The 24,752-nt window shown below is 36.0% G+C and overlaps 1 protein-coding gene across 1 annotated transcript in view; it reads left to right on the forward strand.

The window, feature by feature from the left end:
* cabin1 (calcineurin binding protein 1) overlaps positions 1–24,752 on the forward strand; it is a 196,549-nt gene that overhangs the window by 84,179 nt on the left and 87,618 nt on the right. Inside the window, 2 exon segments of the mRNA XM_056464608.1 lie at positions 20,648–20,811; positions 22,463–22,559. Of these exon segments, the coding sequence (XP_056320583.1) occupies positions 20,648–20,811; positions 22,463–22,559 (261 nt within the window).

Raw genomic sequence — 24,752 nt, forward strand, 5'->3', positions numbered from 1 at the left:
AAGAGAGGAAAGCGAGCGCGTTTGAGACACACACACACACACACACACACTCGTTCAGCAATCTCTCCTCCCTCTGCACGCCTGCAGCCCACCGGACGACTACAGCTGGCCTTCCCTCGCCAAAAAATACATCAACAAATCCAAACATCCCCTTTACTCTCTCGCTTTTCAGACATTCAGAGCGTGGAGTAGCTCTGCTCGGTGATGGTGAGTTTCTTCCTTTTGTTTTTTCCTGTTTCCAGTTTGCGCTCGTGGAGGAAAAGCACGTTCGAGCTGCAGGATTTGCTTGAGAGTTGAAGAGGAAGACGAAAAGTGAGCGTCGCAGATGATAGTTCGCTAGCGCTCTCTCCTTCTCTCTCTCTTTCTGGAGTCCTGCGTTTCGTCAACCCCATCAGCAGTAATGACCAGAAATGGAGAGATGAAGTGGATCGCATGAGTCAGAAACCCGGGAACCTCCTCGCTCCTGTTGAGATCTTGTTTGGCTTTGGCAGTAGGTGATGTTTGTTGACTTGGGGCATCCCTTGGGTGAAGTTGCACACTCGTTTGATGCTCTCGCTGTTGGCTAGACGTGTTGATTCTCAAGCTGCTTTCGGACAGATTGAGGTTTTATATTTGTACATTCGTTCATTGTTGAACTGTGACAACTTGTGACTATATTTTTACACCACTTTGAGTATTTTCAGTCTGAAATCGCATGCAAGTAGGACTTCAAGACAACATTAGCACTATTTAATTGACCTGAACAGTGTTGTACTTTGATAGTCGTTGGATGAATTAGCAAAGAATACCGTTCTGACATGATATTATTAAGGAGAGAGTCTGCGTGGATGTGTGGATATAAAACCAGCTTTACCTCAATGGTTACCAGGGGTCATGGAGTTTCTGGAATATCATGGCCTTTCCGACAGGTCTGTTCCTAATGCGTTGATTATGAACGTGCAATATTGAAATGGTGGGCACAGTGAATGATTATTTATGTAAACTTGAATTGTTTGAGTGATTTTTAAGAACATTCAGAGTTTTGTGTTGGTTGTGTTCATCACAGCACTAAATGATTGAGTTTACACATGTTAATCTGAAGATTTATATTCATATTTATAGATTACACAAAAAAAATTACACTCACTGGCCACTTTATTAGTTACACCCTACTAGTACTGGGTTGGACACCCTTTTGGACAGAGATTCAACAGGCTACTGGAAATGTTCCTCAGAGATTTTGCTTCATATTGACATGATAGCATCACGCAGTTGCTGGAGATTTGTCGGCTGCACATCCATGATGCCAATCTCCTGTTGCACCACATCCCAAAGGTGCTCTATTGGATTGAGCTCTGGTGACTGTGGAGGCCATTTGAGTACAGTGAATTCAATGTCATGTGTTTAAGAAACCAGTCTGAGATGATTCACGCTTTATGACATGGTGTGTTATCCTGCTGGAAGTAGCCATCAGAAGATGGAGACACTGTGGTCATAAAGGGATGGACATGGTTAGCAACAATACTCAGATAGGCTGTGAGGTTGACACCATGCTCAATTGGTACTAATGGGCTCAAAGTGTACAAAGTGTACTCCATTACACCACCAGCCTGAACCGTTGATACAAGGCAGGATGGATCCATGCTTTCATGTTGTTGATGCCAAATTCTGAGCCGAGCATCCGAATGTGGCGGCAGAAATGGAGACTCATCAGACCAGGCAACGTTTCTCCAATCTTCTACTGTCCAGTTTTGGTGAGCCTGTGTGAATTGTAGCCTCAGTTTCCTGTTCTTAGCTGACAGGAGCGGCACCCGGTGTGGTCTTCTGCTGCTGTAGCTCATCCGCCTCAAGGTTGGACGTGTTGTGTGTTCAGAGATGCTCTTCTGCAGACCTCGGTTGTAACGAGTGCTTATTTGAGTTACTGTTGCCTTTCTATCAGCTGGAACCAGTCTGGCCATTCTCCTCTGACCGTCAACAAGGCATTTGCGCCCACAGAACTGCCGCTCACTGGATATTTCCTCTTTTTCAGACCATTATCTGTAAACCCTAGAGATGGTTGTGCGTGAAAATCCCAGTAGATCAACAGTTTCTGAAATACTCAGTTCAGCCGGTCTGGCACCAACAACCATGCCACTTTCAAAGTCACTTAAATCCCCTTTCTTCCCCATTCTGATGCTCGCTTTGAACTGCAGCAGATCGTCTTGACCATGTCTACATGCCTAAATACATTGAGTTGCTGCCATGTGATTGGCTGATTGGAAATTTGTGTTAACAAGCAGTTGGACAGGTGTACCTAATAAAGTGGCCGGTGAGTGTATGTTTGCTTCTTGAGATTTTTTTAGGACAACCTAATGTTTGTGTTCAATCCACTTAAATGTGTAAAAACTAATAAGTCAACTTAATTCCTTCATGTTGTCTCAACACAAATCGATTCTGTGGAAAGCAGCATTTTTTACAGTGTACAGTGTAACAGAAACCTCTTGAAAACTGCATGTTTTTTTTCTTAGTTTAATTGAAGTCAATACTCTATATGAAGTCTATTGAAGAATACATATGTATATGTGTATATTATGTATAATTATGTTTATTGTAAATATAGTAAATTTTTTTGCTAATTTTAATTTTTGAAAAGTAATGAGTACAATAAACAACCCCCAACCCCATCCATGCATGCTATAATTGTCTCAAATTTTGTCAAACCATTTTGACAGTAATAATAAATAAACACAATAATGTCCAGACATTATGCTTAAATAAATTACATTTAAAAATATAATAAGTATTGAATTTACACAAGAACATAAAAAAATTGAGAAAGTACCAACAAAAACACTGACAAAACTACCAATTATTACATGATATCATCAATTATTAAAGTCTAACAGGTGACAGGTCAAGAAGTGGGTCCCAAAAAGAATCAAAGTCTGACTGAATACAATATTTTCTCCTTCACTGGTTGATTTTTCAGCTAATAAAGTGCTGTTTTTCCACAGTTTTGCACTCTTCCTGTGTAATGAAAACAGACTCTCCTGCAGTTCGTGCTCTGGGGATTGAGGGAAGCCCCGTGTCTGCTGCGCTCAATTCAATGATTTTGCTGTCAGATTATATTGATCGCATTAGGAACAGCTGTAGGCCTCGAGCGGGCATGACAGCGTGCTTTTTTTTTCACCGTTCAGCTGACTTTAGGCTTTTGCTCCAACATTTGTTCCAAATATTTGCATGGTTGTACTTTATATTAATCCTTCAGGTGCTTCTTGAGACATTTGTACACCCATGTAGTATAATAACTTTAATAAACAGAAAATGAGGAGTTTATTGAGGTAGAAGTCATAGTTAATGGTTTATTAATAGGGAGAATTGTAATAGGTACACTTCTTGCTATTAATAAACCATTAGATATGACTTTTATCTTAATAAACATCTAATTTTCTGCTTATTACACTCAAAGAAAATATTTCAGCCTAAGAAATATGATATATTCTGATTGCATATCAAGATTTCCATTCGTTTAGATGACGTAATTTTAATATAATTGAGCTAATACACTTTGTGTGATTGGTTAAACATAAATGAAACAAACAAAGAGCAAGATTTATGTAATAATATCAATAAATCCATCAATTATTAATTCATCAATTGTGCAGAATATATGGAGCTGTGTCAATTTTGACCCTGAATATTAACCCACAACATCATAAGATGTTAATATTAGGTTAGATTTAGGTCGTGATGTCGGGTGACCAAAATTAAACGTCTAGCCAGCGTCTCATGACAACGTTATATTAATGTTCAATAATTACATTTATGTTTGGTTGATTTTAGGTTGTGTTGGAAAGTGGCCAAAATCCAACATCAAGCCAACATCATAAACCAACGTCATACTGACATCAAGTACTAACATTTATTAGTTAGTTATGGCAACCAAAATTCAACATCTGATAGACGTCATAGTGGTAATGTCCTCACAACGTCAAGCTGTAACATTATTAGACGTTGATAATTGTTTTTTTGATTGCGTTGGAAAGTGACCAAAATCCAACGTCTGTACAATGTTGGACACTGACGGCAGTCTGATGTTGGGTTCTGACGTCAACCTGATTTTTAATTTAATTTAATTAATATCATACAGAATATGTGGTTTATAATTTGTAATAATCAGTAGAAATTAAATAACGGACGTTAAATGACCGAAATCTCCTATAAAATAACAGACGTTAAATGACAGAAATTTCCCAGAAAATAACGGATGTTAAATTACAGAAGTTAATAACTGGCGTTAAAATACAGAAATTTCTTAAATTACAGAAATTAATAACAAACATTAAATTACCATAATTTCTTTTAAAATAACAGACATTAAATTACTGAAATTTCTCGTAAAATAACGGACGTTAAATTACAGAAGTTAATAGCAAACGTTAAATTACAGAAATTTCTCGTAAAATAACAGACCTTAAATTACAGAAATTAATAATGGACGTTAAATTACAGAAATTAATAACGGACATTAAATTACCAAAATTTCTTTTAAAATAACAGACATTAAATTACAGAATTTTACTGTAAAATAACGGACATTAAATTACTGAAATTTCTCGTAAAATAACAGACATTAAATTACAGAATTTTACTGTAAAATAACGGACATTAAATTACTGAAATTTCTCGTAAAATAACGGACGTTAAATTACTGAAACTTCTCGTAAAATAACAGACATTAAATTACAGAATTTTACTGTAAAATAACGGACATTAAATTACTGAAATTTCTCGTAAAATAACAGACGTTAAATTACAGAAATTTCTTGTAAAATTATAGAAATTAATAACGGACATTAAATTACAGAAATCTCCTGTAAAATAAAGAAAATTAAATGACAGAAATTTCCTGTAAAATAACGAATGTTAAATTACAGAATTAATTACGGACGTTAAATTACATAAATTTCCCGTAAAATAACAGACCTTAAATTACAGAAATTAATAACGAACATTAAATTACCAAAATTTATTTTAAAATAACAGACATTAAATTACAGAATTTTACCATAAAATAACGGACGTTAAATTATTGAAATTTCTCGTAAAATAACAGATGTTAAATTACAGAAGTTAATAACAAACGTTAAATTACAGAAATTTCTTATAAAATTACAGAAATTAATAACGGACATTAAATTACAGAAATCTCCTGTAAAATAAAGAAAATTATATTACATAACTTTCTCGTAAAATATTGAACGTTAAATTACAGAATTAATAACTGACGTTAAATTACATAAATTTCTTGTAAAATAACAGACCTTAAATTACATAAATTTCCCGTAAAGAATAATGGACGTTAAATTACAGAAATTTCCCGTAAAATAACGAACATTAAATTACCGAAGTTAATAACGAATGTTAAATTACATAAATTTCCTGCAAAATAACAGCTGTTAAATTACTGAAATTTCCCATAAAATAACGGATGTTAAATTACAGAAATTTCTTGTAAAATTATCGGCGCACAAAATAATTTCCTATAAAATAAGACGTTAACATTTAGAAACTTTGCGTAATTCAAAAATGTACAGATTTTCTATATTTTCTTGAGCTTATAATATTTGTATTAATATTTGTATTATAATATTTGTATATCTGTACATAAACATTGTGGAAAGTTGTATCTAAAATCCATACAGTTATACCTTTTGAACTGTGCTATAATTCAAATAATCAGTCGTAAGTGCAAAGCAGTGTTTTAATCATTTATTCACCAAAAATGATCATGACTGCAGTAAATAGAAAAATTAGTCCAAAAGATAAAGTTAGAGCACTGCAACAAGATAGAATTCAGTTTATTTCTAACTGCAACAATAAAAAAACAAAACAACATTTATTATTACTGGCACAGTAGACCCCTTTCACAAGACGGTGGTAAAACATTTCAATGGTAATCAGCATCTTAAATCCTTTAAAGCTTTTAATATTTAGATTGTTTAAGAGATGTATGTTGATATATAAAGCTGTACTTTGTAGTTACCAGTGAGCGTTCATCTCTACTCTGAAGTGTCAGCCATTTTTCTTCTCATGCTAATGAAAGATTGTTAATCAGAAGCAGATGATGGTTGAGTCAGCAGTGTGTGTATTGGTTACCATGGAAACACCCCCCCCCCCCCCCTCTTTTTATTGGTGCGACTCGTCTTATAAACTTGGCTATCGTTTGTTTGCATGCTCAAACTTTTCTCAGGCTTCGACTTTTGAAAGTGAAAGGCAGACACCATTCCCACTCATTACGTTTCAGCTCTTTGTAAATAGTCTGTCTTGTCATTCTGTGGCGTAAGTTCTCAACAATACATACAGTATGACACATTGATAGTAAATGCTGGTGTAGTTTTCATAACAGCAAAGTACAGGCAGGCTGCTGACAGGACTGTTTATGCTTACAATTAATTGAAAGGTACATTTTGAACTTTGCTCCATTGTAAAATTAGCCTTGAAGAGTGTCATGTAAAGGGATAGTTCACCCCAAAATTTGCCCAATTTGCCCAATTTTGTGTTTACCCAAAAGGTTGAACACAGAAGAAGATATTTAGAAAAATGTTTGTTTTTCTCCCAAAATATCTTCTTTTGTGTTTAACAGAAGATAGAAACTCATAAAGGGTTTATAATTAATTCAGTGTGCGCAAATAGCAAGTACATTTTCATTTTTGGGTGAACTGTCCCTTTAAGAGAAAAAAAAAAACACAAAAAAAACCAAACATTTAAAAAAAATGTTGGAAACCTGTAACCATTGACTTCCATAGAACTTGTTTTTCCTACTATGAAAGTCAATGGTTACAGGTTTCCAACATTTTTCTAAATATCTTCTTTTGTGTTCAACTGAAGATAGAAATTTATAAAAGTTTGAAACAAGTAAAGGGTGAAGAACACTGAAAACCTGTAACCATTGACCTCCATAGTATTTGTTTTTCCTACTATGAAAGTCAATAGTTACAGGTTTTCAGCATTCTTCAAAATGTCTTCTTTTAGGTTTAACAGAAGAAACTCAAGTGTGAGTAAAAGTATTGAGTAAATAAAATTGCCAGCGTCAGTTGGCATTTCTGTGTGGAGTTTGCATGTCCTCCCCGTGTTGGCGTGGGTTTCCTCCGGGTGCTCCGGTTTCCCCCACAGTCCAAACACATGCGTTATAGGGGAATGAAATAACCTAAACTGGCCAGAGTGTGTGTGAATGAATGTGTCTGGGTGTTTCCCATTACTGGGTTGCAGCTGGAAGGGTATTCGCTGCGTAAAACATATGCTGGATAAATTGGCGGTTCATTCCGCTGTGGGTGACCCCTGATACATAAAGGGACTAAGCCAAAGGAAAATGAATGATTGAATAAACATATGTCCCATTAATACATTAATTAGCTTTAATAATTAGCAATACAGTTGTTGCAGTGTGTATTCATCATTGTTAGCTATTAATAAAAAGATAATTGCACGTTATGTTAGTTCAGATTTATAAAATAGTATTAAAAATGCAAGTTTCTATTTTAATAGTATGTTAGTAAATGTGGAAATTTGTGAATTACAAATATAGTTCCCTAAATTAAATACATGCACCCTTATTGTAAAGTGTTACCAATTATATGAAGCTCACAGTTTGGTAAATCATCCTTTCTTTGTATGTTGAAGATGCAGTGTGTAAGTTTGACACCCAGTGGTTGAACTAGGTATTGCATTCCTGGATCAAAACAAATGCAAGCGCAGGTTGCCAGATTGACCAACAGGACTGGGTGACTATCAAGCCTAAAGACTGATTTAAGTCGTGTTTTAGATAAAAGCAACGACACATGATAGAAGGAATATTCTCCATGTTAAAGGAGTTTTTGTCCTAACCAACACCTCGAATTAATATATTAGAAACAGCTTCAATTTCTCAGGTGAACAACAGAAAACAATGATCAGCTCAGGGACACCTCATGTGCTTTATTCAGTGTTAAATGCTAATAATGTCAGTTTGAACGCCATTTTACATCACATTTATTGCCAAATACTGAAAGCAGCAGCAGATAGTTCAGCTCAGATCTGGAAAATCAAATAAACTGTCTGAAACTGAACTTCAGAACTAAACACATAGTGATTCAGCATGTACATTTAATAATGTTAAAGAGGGTTTATATGTATTCATAAGATTTAAAAACCTTACCCTTATGAGTGAGTGCATATTCTGTGCTTCTGAATGGCTGTATTTAAATGTTTTCGTCTGGTGCGAACAGCCAAATCACTGCAAATCTCTTCACGTAGCGTGTTGTTAGGACACGGGGTTACGATGTAACCTGCTCACCTAATGTTTACATTCATAATATTTATATCATTTGCTAATCAATAACCTCATGTGGAACTCTGAATCTGCATCTCATTTCGGAGTCTGCTACTGTCCACCGGAGGTCACATTTCGGTCACGTGCTTTGAGAGTCTTTCTGAATGAATGAATGAAATACACTGTTTTCCACCAAGGCAACCCGGGGTGCTGAAATATAATTGGCTAAACTGGCAGTGGGCGGGTTAAATGACCAAAACATAGACAGACATTCCGGCACGTAACGCACATTTTCATAGCAGAATATCTGACTTCAGCACTGTTTTTCAGATAAACAAATATGTTCACTTGGTATGTTTCCTTAACATCTGCAAACATATTATGGTGTTTTTATGCTTTAGAAGAGTCAAACACTTACATACAGCACTTTTAAATGACTTTTGTAAGTTTTAAGTTGTAGTGAAGCACCTTTTTAATGCTTCTGATTGAACTTTCTGTGAAAATGAAATGTTAAAATATGGATTAAATAGTGTTTCATTTAATAATGATTCAAATAATGTAAATATAAAACAGCATTATTGACATTATGACCTCAATAATGTTGTTCTTCAACACAGCAGATGTGTTTATATAAACATTTGACTTGTATTCTGCCCATTGGGTAAAACCTTCTGGTTTAATAATTGTTTAAAAATATATAAAGATTAAAAATGGACAATTAATGAGTGTTTTGAGGCCAAACTGTGATCTTTTAACATGTCATTAAGTTAATGTTTTTCTAAATAATCCTGACGATATATTTCTGCTATGAACTATGACTGCACTGAATGATTTTGCTCAGAAAAAATAGTTGTAATGTAAAAGGAATAATTACTGCGGTATTACACATACTGTTTTGGTACTTGCAAATCCTTTTCATCTAGTAAGTACTTTTTATTCTTAATGGGAAATTCGCAGTTGTGGAAAGAAACCCACATCTTTTAAACGGTCTGATCAGAAGTGCAGTGTTTGCAGGAATGACTGAGCCGATGTGCGTGTGTGATCTGGCTGTAAAATCTTGTTGTTTAGCCTGTAGCACAGCAGTTCGAGCGTCCAATGCCAGAAACCTGTCTAATGGCATTCCAGAGCCTAATCCATGAGGACACGCCCCCTTCCCATATCTGTCAGGACACGCCCCTATTCTCTTTTACATATTCATCCATTAGGACACGCCCGCTCTCTCCTATATTGCTCAGTGGAACATCTGCTGGAGGTTAATCCCAGCAGTCAAAGGGCAAAAATCTTTTACACACACACACACAAATGTGTAGATCTATCTTTATAGGGACTTCGCATAGATTGTACAGGCTGTATATTCTAAAATATGACCCCCGAAAAATCTCCCCACAAAGTCAAAATTAACTGATATTGTTATACTTGTGGGGACGTTTGCTCCTCACAACTTAAGGAATACAAGGTATACACAAACACAATGAAAAATTACAGTAAAAGTCATGACAATGTATGTTTTTACGTATTTTTAAATCGTTTTAAAAGTTAATTAGATTTCGACTCATTTTTTCTTTAATAAACACATTTTAACTTGATGTTTTAAGTCAGTTTAACAAGTTCATGCAAGTTCAAATGACTTGTAAAGTTATGTTGGCTATATATAAGTGAGCAGCATATTTTTAACAGAGTTTTAACCCCTAAACCCAACCCTCACATGACACACTGTGCATTTTTACTTTCTAATAATAATAATAATAATAATAATAATAATAACTCTGTATAATCAATAAGCTTTTAGATTATACTTGTAATACCTGTGTCATAGCCATGGCATTATACACAGACACATTTGTGTCCAGATGCGACACACTCACACTTGTTTTTATGCCTTGGTGGGGACTTATGTTTCTACTGTACTAATTATATATTCTCTGCTCTTACTCTTAAACCCAACCCTCAAAGGAAACAATCTGCATTTACACTTTCAAAATACTTCATTCTGTGTCATTTTTACCCATCAAGTCCTCATGATTCTGTGTGCTTTGTGGTTGAAGTCCCCACTAGGATATAAAAACAAGAATTCTGCTACTGTCATCTATTCAGTGGTAATGCTGGGCGATATTGAATATTCATGGTATATTTTAAGCCACTTGTTTTTAAAGTCTGGATGCTTTTAATGCGCTTTTCATTTGCAGGTTTCATACATTGCATCGAGTTAGACTGGTCTTGCTATTTGTGAGTGTGAAGGAGTTGGAAATGTACTTAAAACAATTCAGTCTGCTTTAAAACGAGATGTTTGAGTGAATCCATTTCTTAACGCTTTCTTTATTTTAATATCTTATTCCTATTATTTATTATCATCTTTATTTATGTGTTTCCAATTTATCTGTGCCAGACTTTCATAAAATGACATATCAATAATATACAGTAAGTTTCCCAACCCTGTTCCTGAAGGCACACCAACAGTCCACATTTTCAAGCTCTCCCTAATCCAACACACCTGAATCAACTCACCAGAACATTAGAAGAGACTCCAACACCTGAAGTGAATGAGATAGGGGAGACATCCAAAATATGTTCTGTTGGTGTGCCTCCAGGAACAGGGTTGGGAAACACTGCAGTAGACAACACGGTGGCTCAGTGGTTAGCACCGTCGTCTCACAGCAAGAGGGTCGCTGATTTGAGTCCTGGCTGGGTCAGTTGGCATTTCTGTGTGGAGTTTGCATGTTCTCCCCTTGTTGGCGTGGGTTTCCTCCGGGTGCTCCGGTTTCCCCCACAGTCCAAACACATGCGCTATAGGGGAATTGATGAACTAAATTGGCCATAGTGTATGAGTGTGTGAATGAGTGTGTATGGGTGTTTCCCAGTACTGGGTTGCAGCTGGAACGGCATCCGCTGCCTAAAACATATGCTGGATAAGTTGGCGGTTCATTCCACTGTGGCGACCACTGATGAAAAAGGGACTAAGCTGAAGGAAAATGAATGAGTGAATGAAGTAATTTGAACAAACTGCATAGTATTTTGCATCTCCAGTTAATATATAGTGAATTCTTGTCTTTTTGAATTTGCTTTGATTAAGAAAAATGCTCTTGATTAACAGAACATAATGGAGAAAATATAACCGTCAAAGCGTAAATCTAATTTTGTGAAGGATTTGTTTCGGTGTATCGCACCTGTGCTATTCAGTTGTTGTGTAGGCAGACTTTAATTGCTGCTTTCCCAAAAAATATGAGGATTATTCATTTCTTTTAATCAATCGACCAGCTAAATGTTTCTTTTTCTGCTCTTTCTCTAATCACTCTCCTCTTTTCTGCTCATTCTGGATCTCATCCCTCACTTTGCTTTTAATTTGATGACTAGCAGCTGCAGATCATTCTGAATGCAAATAAACAGCCAGGTTTGCGGAAACGTCCAACATAACCATTAGCATCTCTTTACACACTCTTTTTTTTTCACTTACGCATATACAGTAGAAGTCAGAATTATTAGCCCTCCTGAATTATTGTATGTTTTTCCCGAAATAAGGGAAAGACACATTTCTAAATGTAGTAGTTTTAATAACTAATTTCTAATAACTGATTTCTTTTATGATTGACAGTACATATTACACTCACCGGCCACTTTATTAGGTACACCTTACTAGTACCGGGTTGGACCCCCTTTTGCCTTCAGAACAACTTTAATCCTTCGTGGCATAGATTCAACAAGGAACTGGAAAAATTCCTCTGAGATTTTGCTCCATATTGACATGAGAGCATCACACAGTTGCTGCAGATTTGTCGGCTGCACATCCATGATGTGAATCTCCCACCACATCCCAAAGGTGCTCTATTGGATTGAGTTCTGGTGACTGTGGAGGCCTGTACAGTGAACTCATTGTCATGTTCAAGAAACCAGTCTGAGATGATTCAAGCTTTATGACATGGTGCGTTATCTTGCTGGAAGTAGCCATCAGAAGATGGAGACACTGTGGTCATAAAGGGATGGACATGGTCAGCAACAATACTCAGGTAGGCTGTGGCGTTGACACGATGCTCAATTGGTACTAATGGGCTCAAAGGGTTCCAAGAAAATATCACCCACACCATTACACCACCACCATGCTTTACCATGATCCATGCTTTCATGTTGTTGAGGCCAAATTCTGAGCCGACCATCCAAATGTGGCAGCAGAAATGGAGACTCATCAGACCAGGCAACGTTTCTCCAATCTTCTATTGTCCAGTTTTGGTGAGCCTGTGTGAATTGTAGCCTCAGTTTCCTGTTCTTAGCTGACAGGAGCGGCACCTGGAGTGGTCTTCTGCTGCTGTAGCCCATCCACCTCAAGGTTGGACGTGTTGTGTGTTCAGAGATGCTCTTCTGCAGACCTCGGTTGTAACGAGTGCTTATTTGAGTTACTGTTGCCTTTCTATCAGCTGGAATCAGTCTGGCCATTCTCCTCTGACCTCTGGCATCAACAAGGCATTTGCGCCCACAGAACTGCCGCTCACTGGATATTTCCTCTTTTTCAGACCATTCTCTGTAAACACTAGAGATGGTTGTGCGTGAAAATCCCAGTAGATCAGCAGTTTCTGAAATACTCAGACCAGCCCGTCTGGCACCAACAACCATGCCACGTTCAAAGTCATTTAAATCCCCTCTCTTCCCCATTCTGATGCTCGGTTTGAACTGCAGCAGATCGTCTTGACCATGTCTACATGCCTAAATGCATTGAGTTGCTGCCATGTGATTGGCTGATTAGAAATTCACGTTAAAGAGCAGTTAGACAGGTTGGAAAAAAAGTATTGCTTAAGGGGGCTAACAATATTGACCCCCAAAATGGATTGTAAAACTGCTTTCGTTCTAGCTGAAATAAAACAAATAAGACTTTCTCCACAAGAAAAAAAATGTATTGGAATTGCTGTGAAAAATTCTTTGCTCTGTTAAGCTTCATTTGTGAAATATTTAAAAAAAGAAGAAAAATAATAATTTCAGCTATATTAGCTCACATGCTTTAAATTGTAGTTTTACCTACATTTGCTGGAATATTCTCAATGTCCGGACGTGGTCTGTTTTTAGGCGCAGAAAACAGGGCTTCAGTGTTTCATCACTGAAATCAGAGACTTGCAGCTCTGCATGCTTACAGCTTTCTGTTTGAAAACAGGCTATTTGCTCTAATTGATGTTTACCCAGAAGCCTCTGCTTGCCGGAGAGACGGTCACACTACTGAAGCATGAAACTGTCGTGATCACAGTGCAGGAGCGAACACTGGGCCATTATTTCGCGAGTGCTCATCCTGTTGTTCATCTATAAAGAAAACGAGCCCCTTTACCTGCTCCCAGCCTTGTTATGAATAATTCATCATGCAGACAAAAGGAAAACATTTAGATTTCAGCATTTAGCATTTGTTGTCTTTGATTTTTCAAATGTTGGAATATTTAGGATTTTTGAGTTATTAAGATGTGGTTTTTCCTCTCTAAGAGTGGATTTATTTAATAGAAATGTCATTTTAATGTGTTTTATTCTGGTGTAAAGCTTAATTTGTGAAATGCTTTGAAATGTGCATTTTTTATTAGATGTTTATTAGACGCAATCTCAACCGAAACGCGAAGAGAGGGTGGGACAGAGTAGCTCCTCCCCTTTTTTAAAAAACTGCCATTTTGTTTTTGTCACAGCTCAGTGAGAGTGGTTGAGCTCAAGCGCATCAAATGAAAAGCAAATGAGAAACCTTGATGGTGACGTATCATGTCAGACTAGTGTTGTCACGATACTGGAATTCGATACTAATCGGTTCTGAAATTTAAAAAACGTCCATTTCCTGCTAACTTTTGATAACAATGCTTAAGTCAGTTATTCTGGATTAAAATGTGCGTTCTGTGTTGGAATGTCTGCCTTTGTTTTGGTCTGTGTAACTCCGCCCACACCGCCAGTTTAACCAGTTATATTGCAGCACTCCGGGCAAGTGTTTAACAAGTGTCGAGTCCTGTGTAGGAGCTCCAGATGGAGACTTTTGTTTTCTGTTAACTCTGAAATGATTGCGTTTGTTGCACGTCCGCCGTTTCCCGCCTCTGAATGAATAAGTTTGAGCTAGTTGTACATAGTGCTGTCAAGATACTGGAATTCGATACCAGTCTGTCCTGAAATTTTAAAAACGTCCATTATCTAACTTTTAAGCGCGTCATAAACAGCGCTCATTGGCCATTGTGTTCACATGCTCAACAGAAATGACTGTGGTTGGCCGTGAAGGTAATCAGTTCACCAAATTCACCGCTGTTTACTGAGTGTAACCACAGATACAGGGACACTGGAGCATTTTAAAGCCATGAAGATCAGTCGATTTATTAGTAGATCACTCGTATGTCAGCTTATAAACAGCCCAGCTGATCTTCACGGCTTTAAAATGCAATGAAAGTCATGGGGCAAAAACAGCCCCCAACATAACGAAAGGGTAGTCAATTTGCCAAGAGTGTATTGCTGAGTTTTTAAAAAATCCCAAAGCATTTTTCCAAAATGTGTGTCAAAATAAGATTTGTCAGCAAAAATCATTCCATTTGCTGAAACACAGAGAAAGTTATGGCTAAATTAAGGGTGCTTTCACACCTAGACCTTTGTTTCGGAACCTGACGTGTTTCCCCAGTTAGCGCGGTTTGTTTGACGTATGGGAATCCAGCAATCGTACTCGGATCCGCGCCAATTGGTCCGAGATCGCCTGAATGATGTGGTCTCTGCTCGAATGAAACGATCTCAAAAGCAGATCGATTGTAGTGAGAAAGCAAAATGATCCGAGCCCGGCTATATCACAGTGTATTATGGATATGTAATAGGCATATACGGCTATAAGAAGAGAGAATTATGAGTAGGGCGGGATTTCATTCCAATCGGTAGATGTGCGTTTCAAGTCAAATACGAAAGTGAAAGCATGCTAATATTAATGGGAGCTGTTTATCCGTTAGGAAAATTGACCGAACAGCAGTCTTGGTTTATCTGTTATTTCTCTCTGTAATGTAAAACTTGTAATGCATAATTCTAGCCAACGATATGAGGAAGTCTTACATCTGATTTATATCTGGTGACGATGTCTGTGTCACCATTCAAAATTAAAGCACAGCTTTCGCTTATAATGTCTTAAGCCTGGTTTATACTTCTGCATTGAGTGATCGCTGTGACCCACGGCGCATGCCTTGCATGTTGTGCTGCATTAATACTTCTGCATCTTGTTTGTGTTGCTCTGCAATAACACTTCCGAAACACTAGCTGGCAGTGAGGTGTTTATGTTCCTCTGTGTCGAGTTTCTTCACTGGTGTTTTGTTTTTTTGAACGCTACATTAATGTACAAGTGACTCAAATTCGCACATTTTGAACCGGCAGACGTGCAGCAACTTTAATCATAAGGTAAACACTAAACAAAAGTTTCCATCTGGAGCTCCTTCACGAGACTCCACACTTGTAAACAACTCGCTCCAACGGGTTCACACGGCTCTCAGTCCCGCCCACACTCGTCAGCACTTTCAAGCTGACCAATCATAGAGCTTGCGCTACGCGTCGTTCTGGCATGTAGTTACATCTATTTGAGGGGTGCGCGTCGGCGACGACCACGATAAGAGCTATGTGTCCACGCGAACGCATGTGCTTGCGCTTGACGAGAAGTATAAATCAGCCTTTATTGCTCATTGCCATAAATTAAAATAAGGACGCATGACAGCTGAGCGGGACTCTGAAAAGTAAACCGTGAAACTCTGACCAATGTGAGGAGAGTTTACTCGCATGTATTTTAGCTATTTGGTCCGTTTAGAAACTTTGCCGTGGGAAAGCGAACCGCACCAAGAACAAAGAGCAACACTGTAACAATATTAATCCCTGTTTCATAACAAACCAATCGATCTACAGGTTTCAAACACAGTTTAACATTGACTTTACTGCGATCTAATCTTGCTCCTCCCTCACAGTACAGTAGTCGATTTAAAAAGGAAACAGTTCATGCTAATGTCTATTAGCGCGATTGCTGTCATCCTGAGAATGCAGCGTACTGCTGCTTTCTGGATGCAGTGCCACGTGAAATGGAGCTTGCATAACTGTAAGTGTCTGAGTACTTGTGCAGAGTGTGTATGTTCTCTTGGCATCCTCATTAGTTCGCCAGCTCTGCTCATTGTCAGTAGCTGCGTTTAGTCTGCTGTTTTCCAGCCAGATACTCTTCACACCAGACCAGCACACGACTGGAGGGAAGGACCAGATGAAGCTCAGAGAGAGAGAGCGAAGACCTGTGTGAAGCTCAATTCATAAATGCATTGGGCTTTTTTGTGATGTTAAGTGATCGTAAGAAAGTGTCTTGTGCAAAACTGGTACAAGTGCCTGTTAAAATGACAGCGAGATGAAAGAGTGGGCTTTCTACTGGTGGTTTGTTAAGCCCACTCACCTGTGTGAGGCATACTCAGAATATTGATGATACCATTTCATTAAAGTCTGCATGAACCTGAAGCTGCGACCGTTTTTTTGTTCGTATTGGGATGCAGTTCCTAAAGAAACGGAAGATTAATCTATAAAACAGTGGGCGTGGCTTGCTTTTTTCTACTGCAAGCTGATTGGATGTACTAATGTAGGCGTTTCATTCAGAAAGATGGCAAAAAGGCTTTGGGGAGAGTTATTATAGCCTAACAAACTCCTCCTCCTCAGCATTTCTGTTTGTTGTCAAAACTGGCAGTTGGAGGGGCGTGGCTAAGTATATTAGCTCCGCCCAATACCTCAGACGGATGTAATCTGAGAATTTAAAGTCCGCATGAACCGGAAGCTGTGACCGTTTTTTTGTTCGTATTGTGACGCAGTTCCTAGAGAAACAGATTATTAAATGAGAAAACAGTGGGCGTGGCTTGTTTTTTTTTTTTTTATACTGCGAGCTGATTGGATGTAGTAAAGTAGGCATTCCAATCAGAATGAACAGGAAATAGGTTTGGGAGAGTTATTACAACCTAACAGACTCTTCCTCCTCATCATTTCTGTTTGTTGTCAAAACTGACAATCGGAGGGGCGTGGTTAAGTATGTTAGACACGCCCAATACCTCAGACAGATGTAATCTGAGAATTTAAAGTCCGCATGAACTGGAAGCTGCAACAGTATTTTTGTTCGTATTGTAACGCAGTCCTTAGAGAAATGGAATATTAATCAATAAAACAGTGGGCGTGGCTTGTTTTTTTCTACTGCAAGCTGGTTGGATGTAGTAAAGTAAGCATTTCATTCAGGCAGATCATGAAAAGAGTTTCGGGAACAGACACCTCCTCTTCACCATTTCTGTTTGTTGTCAAAACTGACAGCTGGAGGGTTGTGGCTAAGTATGTTAGCTCCGCCCAATACCTCAGACAGACGTAATCTGAGAATTTAAAGTCAGCATGAACCGGAAGCTGTGACCGTTTTTTGTTCGTATTGTGACGCAGTTCCCAGAGAAACAGATTATTAAATGAGAAAACAGTGGGCGTGGCTTGTTTTTTCCTACTGCGAGCTGTTTGGATGTAGTAAAGTAAGCATTTCATTCAGGCAGATCATGAAAAGAGTTTCGGGAACAGACACCTCCTATTCACCATTTCTGTTTGTTGTCAAAACTGACAGCTGGAGGGGTGTGGCTAAGTATGTTAGCTCCGCCCGATACCTCAGACAGATAATCTGAGAATTTAAAGTCAGCATGAACCGGAAGCTGTGACCGTTTTTTTTGTTCATATTGTGACGCAGTTCATAGAGAAACAGATTATTAAATGAGAAAACAGTGGGCGTGGCTTGTTTTTTTTTCTACTGCGAGCTGATTGGATGTAGTAAAGTAGGCATTTCATTCAGAAAGATCATGAAAAGGGTTTTGGGAACAGACACCTCCTATTCACCATTTCCGTTTGTTGTCAAAACTGACAGCTGGAGGGGCGTGGCTAAGTATGTTAGCCCCGCCCAATACCTCAGACAGATAATCTGAGAATTCAACTGAAAACAGACAGGAAGTGCATTTTCAGATTTCAGTTAAAGATTACAAGGGCAAACTGTTTTTTTTTTCTAAATGACATGCACAGATGAATTGTTGACCACAAAGCTAGCAATGCGAGCTCACATAATCAATATACTTAGTTTTGATTTCATGTGTACTTTAAATCTTGACAATGTCATTTGTTGCCACAGCACAATGGAGATCCCCAGATCTTTGAGGAATAGGAGGTTTATATAAAGATCTCCAAGATGGAGTTATTTCTGATGACACTTATGAGATAGAGAGAGAGAGAGTGGGCTGAGGCAGATTTCTCATCAGTGGGCAGATTTTCTTCATGGCCAGAGACCAACACATCAAGAGCCAAGAGCAGATGGCCTCATAACAATAAAATGCCTCATTTTTCCCTTTTGTCAGATGCATCTCTTTCATTTTTTTTTGTTTACCTCCTCCAATGAGCACCACTCCTTCCTTCTGCGTGTTTACCTCTTGCGAATGTTAATGGACTTGCCTGGAGGTCTGTTTTGCACAGTGAAAGATGTCTGTAAAGCCCCAAATTGGTTTCTAATTGGCCCTTACGTGCTTTTTTTGGACTTTGCTGGAAAGAGAAGCTCAGCGGTGACCTCAATCTTCTTGTTAGCCAACATCGAGTATGTTTACATGGACACCAATACTCCAATTTTAATACGATCAAGACAATACTGGAATTAAGAGTCCACCATGTAAACAGTGATTTTTGATGATGCGATTAAATAAAATTAATCGAATTAAAACATGTGGAATATTCCTATTTTAGTCACATTATTGAAGTGCAGTACAGACATGTAAACCTCTTAATTATTTCTATTTTGTAGTACTTTTCACTTCATTTCGCGACAGGACGCACATATGGCTGTTGTCAGGAGTTTAACCACAAACAAATGAGAATGGCTTGAAACAAGAGAGCACAGTTTTGGAAAGCAATGCTGAGATTTCTGAAAGAAATGGACATTATGAAGTTCCTTGACTTTGAATGAATGAAAGCTAGCGAGTGAAATGGCAGAGGTAGCCTTTTGCTGGAGAATTTGTATCTGCCGTAGTGCAAGAAACTAACTGCAGTTCAACCTGTTGCAAAATTAAAAACAAAATCACATATGGAGCTATGATGAACACTAACTGACGCCGGAGGAAAGTAGCATCGAGTGCTGACGTAATGACGTTAATCGATCTATGTGCTATAACATGTAAAGCAGTAACATGAAAGGAACATTCTAAAAGCAACTCATGTAGACACCATCATATTATTGTCTAATTCAGATTAAGGCGAATAATTCGATTACTGATGTCCATGTGAAGGTTGTCATTGTCATATCATGCAGATATTTTTTCTAGTTTATTACTGGATATGAGTAACGTAGCTGTTTGTCAATGAAAAAGGTTGCAATGTTTCAAAGATGTTCGAAGTGCGGAGAAATGGAGATTTGGTTTTCAAAAACTGAGATTTAGGCCTTAAAAATTTGCGCCAATTTACCAATTGTGTTTTGAATTTACGAATTGGATTTGCGCATTTGTGAAATGTTTTAAATGTATCAATAGGATTTTGCGCATTTATAAAATGTTTTAAATTAACGAATTGGATTTGCGCATTAATGAATCGTGTTTTTAATTTACGAATTGGGTTGGCGCATTAATGAATTGCGGTTTCGATTTATGAATTGGATTGACACATTTATGAATTGTGTTTTAAATTTACAAATTGGATTTGCGCATTTATGAATTGCCTTTTAAATTTACGAATTGGATTTGCACATTTATGAATTGCCTTTTAAATTTACAAATTGGATTTGCACATTTATGAATTGTGTTTTAAATTTACGAATTGGATTGACGCATATATGAATTGTGTTTTAAATTTACGAATTGGATTGCCGAATTTATAAATTGTGCTTTGAATTCACGATTTGGATTGACGCATTTATGAATTGTGTTTTAAATTTACGAATTGGATTTGCGCATTTATGAATTGTTTTAAATTTACGAATTGGATTGGCGCATTTATGAATTGTGTTTCAAATTTACGAATTGGATTTGCGCATTTATGAATTGTGTTTTGAATTCACGAATTGGATTGCCGCATTTATAAATTGTGTTTTGAATTTACGAATTGGATTTGCGCATTTATGAATTGTGTTTCAAATTTACGAATTGGATTTGCGCATTTGTGAATTGTGTTTTGAATTCACGAATTGGATTGCCGCATTTATAAATTGTGTTTTGAATTTACGAATTGGATTTGCGCATTTATGAATTGTTTTAAATTTACAAATTGGATTTTGAATCGGGTTTTGAATTTACAAATTAAATTTTGTAAATGTGAATTGTTACATAGTAAGTGTATTATATTTGAGACTGGTCTGGCTCCATAATGAACTTGTCCTAACTCTTCTAATGCATCTCTCCTTCTCTTCCTCAGGGCATCTGGCGTATTCCAGTAGATGAGATCGATCGTCCTGGTAGTTTTGCATCTCATATGAACAGATCCATCGTGCTGTTGCTGCATGTTCTGTCTCAACTGAAAGATCACCACACATTACTCAAGATCTCCCTCATGCTTCAGAGAACCCCCGACCAGGGAAAGTAAGACCACCTACTATGATACATTTGTTTAGTGTTTGCATATTTATAACATGGGGAATGGCAGTGAAATAAACTGTTTTTAGCATAATAAATAGTTCTGCTTGGTATTTTTAGTCTTTTTACTGCATAACGTCATTTTTAATTCAACGTTATTTGCATTTCTTTTGAACTATTTTCGTCACAATTAAAAATACGAAAAAGTGATATAAAAATAAATTGCACAAGTTTTTTTTGTTTTACTTTTTATCATGGATTACCAATTTACGAATTGGATTGACGCATTTATGAATTGTGTTTTGAATTTACGAATTGGATTGACGCATTTATGAATTGTGTTTTGAATTTACGAATTGGATTGGCGCATTTATGAATTGTGTTTTGAATTCACAAATTGGATTTGCGCATTTATGAATTGTGTTTTAAATTTACGAATTGGATTTGCGCATTTATGAATTGTGTTTTAAATTTACAAATTGGATTTGCGCATTTATGAATTGTGTTTTAAATTTACGAATTGGATTTGCGCATTTATGAATTGTGTTTTAAATTCACGAATTGGATTTGCGCATTTATGAATTGTGTTTTAAATTTACGAATTGGATTTGCGCATTTATGAATTGTGTTTTGAATTCACGAATTGGATTTGCGCATTTATGAATTGTGTTTTAAATTTACGAATTGGATTTGCGCATTTATGAATTGTGTTTTGAATTCACGAATTGGATTTGCACATTTATGAATTGTGTTTTAAATTCACGAATTGGATTTGCGCATTTATGAATTGTGTTTTAAATTTACGAATTGGATTTGCGCATTTATGAATTGTGTTTTGAATTCACGAATTGGATTTGCACATTTATGAATTGTGTTTTAAATTTACGAATTGGATTTGCGCATTTATGAATTGTGTTTTGAATTCACGAATTGGATTTGCGCATTTATAATTTGTGTTTTGAATTCACGAATTGGATTTGCACATTTATGAATTGTTTTCATTTATGAATTGTTTTCGTCACAATTAAAAATACGAAAAAGTGATAAAAAAATAAATTGCACCAGTTTTTTTGTTATACTTTTTGTCATGGGTTACCAAATGTTTACGAATTATTAAATTGCCCTTGTCTGAAAAATAATAAACAAAAAAACTGATATATTGACATACTTTTCTGACGTAAGTGTCATTTTTTCTAAAGTTAGACAAGTAAATCATCTGAGAGCTGAATGAATGGTCTTTCCGTTGATGTATGGCATGTAAGCAATGGGAAAATATTTGGCATATATAATAAACTGTAAGAAAATCTGCAATCTGAAATCTAAATACTGAAAAAATCGCCTTAAAATTTGTCAAAATTAAGTAAATAACTGATCAAAAATTGAGTTTTGATATATTTACAGTAGGAAAGTTACAAAATATCTTTATCTTTACTTAATATCCTAATGATTTTTAACATAACAGAAAAAATTATAATTTTTTAAGACACATAAAATAATTTTTTTAAAATAATGTCTTATGTTGCACGGTTATATTTGCGATTATTATATTTTAATAAAAAAAAAAATTATCACAAATATATCTGTGCAACAAAAGCTATCATCATTTTGCTTTCCTATCTTTAAATGCACTAAAATACATTTATTTCGTGTGCTACAGGAAGTACTTGCGAGATGTGGACCGACAAGCTTTGGCCAAGCGAGCGTTTTTCTTCACTGTAAAAGTGCTGGAGGACAATCTGGATAAACTCACAGGGGTAAGACACGAGTTTTTGAAAGCTTTATGGGGTTTTCGCTGTGTTCCGTGGCATCAGAAGCAGAACAGTGGCCTCGCTAGCATGTGTTTCCTATGGAGACACTGCCATGTTTGGGAATTGAGCCTTAAGCCAGATCTGACAGCCAAGGATACGCTTATGTTTGTGCTAACACATTAGTTAATGCCATCCTGACTGCTCGGAGAACAGAGAGATAGCATCACTCAACTTCAGCCTGCGTTTAAGTTAAACCAGACCATTGGCCACGATCATGTTGTATTTATTCTCCACTTTTAGTGTCGCCCCTTACTTAAAGTCTAAACATATTAGCATGCAGACTTTTCTGTCATGTGTTTTCATCATTTGTGAGATCAGAGTATTTGAACCTTATAACTAGACCCACACGGAATCTGCGCGCGCAGAATTCCGCAGATTTTTAGCCCATCCTTAATTCTGTTTATTTACTTGTGTAAATGTGTGTAAATCTATATTTATTCAGTTTTTAAATTAATGACATATTATTGACTAATATGAACGTGTTCGTTTGATTTATTTACAATACAGTTTGTACAGTCATATTTTCTGTCTTTTAGTAGAGATATTTTATATGAGAGACTTGCTTTGCTTACCAATTACGTATGGAGCCAGATCAGTCTCAAAAACAATACATTTGAAAAAATAAAAGTCATACTAAATCCAATTCGTGAATTCAAAACACAATTTGTGAATAAAAAAAATATATATATATATATATATATATATATATATATATATATATATATATATATATATATGTATATATATATGTATATTTGTATTATAGAAAATATAACTATATTTATAAAATAGAATTGTGTTTTGAATTTACGAATTGTATTTTTTAATGAATTTTGTTTTGAATTTACAAAATAAAATTTGTAAATATGAATTGTAAATTGTGAATGTATTTATTTTGAGACTGATCTGACTCCATTATTAAGTGGATCTAATTGGATTTGCATTGTAAACATTAAATAAAAGTTAAAAAGGTATTTTTTTTTTATTTCATATATCACATTTTTAGCTACGATACTACCAAAATCATTCCGCATAAATCCGCAGATTTTTTTCAAAATTCTGGGCAGAAATAGCAAAAAAATTTGCAGATTCTACTTATAACTTTATCATTTTTATAACTAAACAAAACAACTATAACTGAACTAAATCTCTAATTTAACTATAAAGGTAAAATTGTAAATAATTTTAGGGGTGACGATGTGGTCAATTAATAATTTAAATTAATTAAATTAAATTTGTTTACTTTTTAGACAATATTATGTAACAAAAAATCATGAAATGATTTAAATATGGAATTATCCATATTGTGGGGCATAATGAATCCCCTTTTAATATCAAAAAATTTAAGATCGATAGTGACTATTTTTGATCATTTCTTTTTAAGTAACTACAATCAAATAATATTTAGCTGACTGTGTTTTATGTGGTCTTGGTTGATTTAGACCTGTTCTAAATAAACAAACATTATACTAAAAATTCCAGTAGGTAGACACAAGTCCCTGTCTTAAATAGTGATGTGTGATATTATATGTGTTCAAGTGATTCATTCAAAAAGCTGATTCATTAAGTAATACAGCAAGGATGCTATATTTTTAACATCATTTAGACTATATTTTAGAATGCTTTTGCACACTCAAGATATTGGAGAAAGTGAATATCGTACTCTGTAATATAAAGTAATTAGCAATTAATAAAGTTATAGTAACTAATAACTTAACTTTTCTCATTTTGATTGCATTATAGTAATGTGCACTTATGTAAAGCTGCTTTGAAACAATAATTATTGTTAAAAGTGCTCTACACAATAGTGCTAAACACATTCCAGTTTTTATGATACTGGAATTCGGTACCTATCGGTAGGCCTATATGGAATCTGCGCGCGCAGATTTCCGCAGTTTTTTACCCCATCATTAATTCTGTTTATTTACTTGAGTAAATGTGTGTAAATCTAGATTTATTCAGTTTTTAAATTAATTTCAGTAATATTGTTGACTAATATAAAAATGTTCATCTGATTTATGTACAATGCAGTTTGTACTGTAATATTTTAGTAGAGGTATTATATGAGATATTTGCTTTGTTTACCAAATAAAGTGAATCTAATTGCGTTTGCATTTTAAACATTAAATAAAAGTTATT

Source organism: Danio aesculapii, chromosome 8, assembly GCF_903798145.1.
Source record: "Danio aesculapii chromosome 8, fDanAes4.1, whole genome shotgun sequence".
In the NCBI taxonomy this organism is placed as follows: domain Eukaryota; kingdom Metazoa; phylum Chordata; class Actinopteri; order Cypriniformes; family Danionidae; genus Danio; species Danio aesculapii.